We start from the raw sequence: 3131 nt of genomic DNA on the forward strand, positions 1-3131 counted from the left end.
TAAACGAACTAAAATTTAAAAATAAAATAATAATATTATATTAATATATTTTTATATTCTTAGTATTATTATTAATATTCAATTATTAAATTATTATATTAATATATTATATTATACTTATTTTTATTTATAATAAATATAAATTGCTTAAATATGAATATATTTTATTCAAAACAAAAAATTTATAAAAAATATAGAAAATAAAATAAGAAATTATATATGCAATATATAATAATAATAATAATAATAGAACTGTATAGCAAATAATAGAAATAATATAATTTTCAATAAATTATATGTAATAATTTTTTTTAACTTATCACGCGTTTTATTTATGACATGTTTACTAGATTGGGTCTATTTGACTTGTTTGTTGACCTAAGTTTGGTATTAAAAAATTTTTTTGCAGTAGGCTTTGTAAACAGGTTTAAGCCCAAGTCAAGTACTCAAACAGGATAGGTCAAGTCAAAAATAAAATCTTTAACAAGTAACATGTTAAATTTAAGTACAATAATTATGTTATAAGTCTGACCTGTTTAGAGTGAGATTTGTCCTAACCTAACCTATATTCATCTCTAACTGAGAATAAAATCTGAACATTAATAAAAGAATTTCCATTAACCGGACTCAACATAAAATATATTATAATATTTATTAAGTATTAATTTATCGCATTAACACATTTAACTATTTCACATAGCATGGACAATAATAAAAATCCTTATTCTATTATTTATTTCACACATGCAGTTTCATAAAATTATAAAAAAAATCTTATAGAAAAAGAAATTAATGTAATAAATAAATAATTTTTTATAAGTTAGAAATAAATTTACTTCTTTATGTTACAGATCAGTTAAATAAGATAACTTCTAAAAAATTACAAAGAAGCATAAATTATTTCTAAATTATAAAAAAAATTATCTTTTACACTGATTATAACAATGATATATGCTGCATGGCCCTGTTCCTCAGTCAAAAACCAAACATGGAAATCAGCATGAGGAAGTGCTTTAAACATTTTATTCCTTACTAGACCCTTATCCTTGCCACATCTGTGTGTGCTTTTCCCTCCAATTTCCTCTTCATAGATTGCCTCAAATAATCTCCATACCTTACTTTCTGGTACAACTTAGGGTTCTGAGCATCTATCATATGATCAAGGGGCTCAACTTCCACATCATCCCCTGGGGCCATAAAATATACATAGGAACTCCTTCTCTTGTCCTTATTTGTCACTGCTCTGTGCTCTACACTCTTGTATTTCCCATTACTCAATATCTGTCATGATTGCAAGATGCAAACAAAGAAACTTAAAGTTAGTTAATTAAATGACTTTAAAGCCTTCTCTATTACAAGTGTTCTCTTTATGTTTTCACTAAAAATTAACTCAAGTACCTCCATTACATCTCCAACATTGATGACTATAGCATCTGATTTTGGGCTCACTGGTACCCATCCTCCTTTATGTCGAATTTCTAGCCCTTGTACATCATCATCTTGCAGAAGCAAGGTGATGGTACTTGTGTCAGAGTGTGGACTCAAGCCTAGTACTTGCTCAGGTATGTTGCAAGGAGGGTAATAGTTCAAACATATAGCTTGAAGTGATTCTGATTCTTTATGTAGTCCAAGAAAATCATGCTTCTGCATGCCCATAATCACTGACAAATAACTAAGCAGTTCCTCACCAACTCTTTTAACTTCCCTTGAATATGCCTCTATTATCTCCCTGCATTAGGAGAAGAATTCATTGACTAATTTGGTACTATTTCCAAGAAACAATTATAAGAAATAAATATTTAATTTATCAGATAAAAAAAAGTTGTTATATGCTATAAATTTATTCTATTTTTTAGATATTCGTATAATATATTAAATTGTCAAATTAGTGTCTTATATAATAAATGAATTAATATATTTATTTATATAGGTAACGAGTGAGTACTTTGTTAATATAAATTTAACAATAAAAAAGGGTATAAAAAGAATTTAATAATTAATATATCTAAAAATAATTTTTCTTATAATTAAGATAAAAAGTTATTAGTAATTTTGTTTTTATAAATACAACAAGAGAATACTTTTTATTTGTTAAAACTACCTACTTGAATCCCTTTGGTGTTTTAGGCCAAAGATGAAGCTTCCTGTACCAAGTGGGGCAAGTGACTAACATCAGTCTATCTGACCAATCAAGTGTCTGCTCCTCAGAAACTACATAAGCATGCCCATAACCTTGTATGTCATTTGAAGGCATAGCATACTTTTCCTTCTCTTCTATTGGAAGTTTAAAAAACTCAGCTGCTGCATCCTTTATTCTCTGCATAAGTTCCTTTTGGATACCATGATTTACTATCTGCAAAAGTAAATGCAATCTCAAGCAGCATTTGAAGAAAACCAAGCAAACATCTAACTTTTTGCAAAGATATGTCAACACTGTTAACCTTAATTCTGTTCCAAAAGCATAAGCCATTTAGGTGAAGATAGATTAATCTTTAATAGTTTTATATCCCTTAACATGCACTCTCAAGCAAGCGTTTTGGCTTGAAGTGTGTCAGTGCACAAGTTCACTGGCCTTTGCTGAAATTCAACCTTTAATTAGAAGAATAACGGTGGCAAGTATCAAGCTCTAGACCACTTGGTCGCAAAGACTCTGATACCATGTCATGAACTAACCATACCAAAACTAAAGCCTAAGATATTTAAGTGAAGGCACATAAATGGTTTTTCATATTATTTCTCACACAATGAATGTATTATTTATTTTAAACTAGTTGCACCTGTTATTGCTAATTTTTGATGTTGTTGTAGAAGTGGACAGTTTCGTTGTATGTAATTCACAATTATAGTTGGTCAAGAATTACCTGAAAGAAACCCCACTCCTTGCATGCTATGTCCAATTGCAGCAACTCCTCTTTGTTCCCATAGGAGAGCAACGCTAAATCAATGACAGGGATCTTAGATGAAAGGTGAGGCTTATAGTTGACTTTCTCCATTTCTTCTTGACTCCTCAGGTATCTTTGAGGAACCTGCAAAGGGTTATTCTTTACCATTTCTTGAACATTTGGTACTGGTATAGATGGAGCAAGACTGGGTGCTTCTTCCATCTCATTCACCAACTCATCATCTGCATT

The 3131-nt window shown here is 29.5% G+C and overlaps 1 protein-coding gene across 1 annotated transcript; it reads right to left on the reverse strand.

Moving 5' to 3' along the window:
• Positions 1-1032: 1032 nt before the first annotated feature.
• Positions 1033-3131, reverse strand: LOC113862403 (protein SRG1-like). The gene is made up of 4 exons (XM_027495491.1): positions 2862-3131; positions 2106-2353; positions 1399-1729; positions 1033-1281 (listed from the first exon to the last, which is right to left on the reverse strand). The coding sequence occupies exons 1-4, from the start codon at positions 3102-3104 to the stop codon at positions 1033-1035; spliced, it is 1071 nt and encodes a 356-aa protein (XP_027351292.1). The 5' UTR covers positions 3105-3131.

Source organism: Abrus precatorius, unplaced genomic scaffold (assembly GCF_003935025.1).
Source record: "Abrus precatorius isolate BTA unplaced genomic scaffold, Abrus_2018 Scaffold3, whole genome shotgun sequence".
NCBI lineage: Eukaryota > Viridiplantae > Streptophyta > Magnoliopsida > Fabales > Fabaceae > Abrus > Abrus precatorius.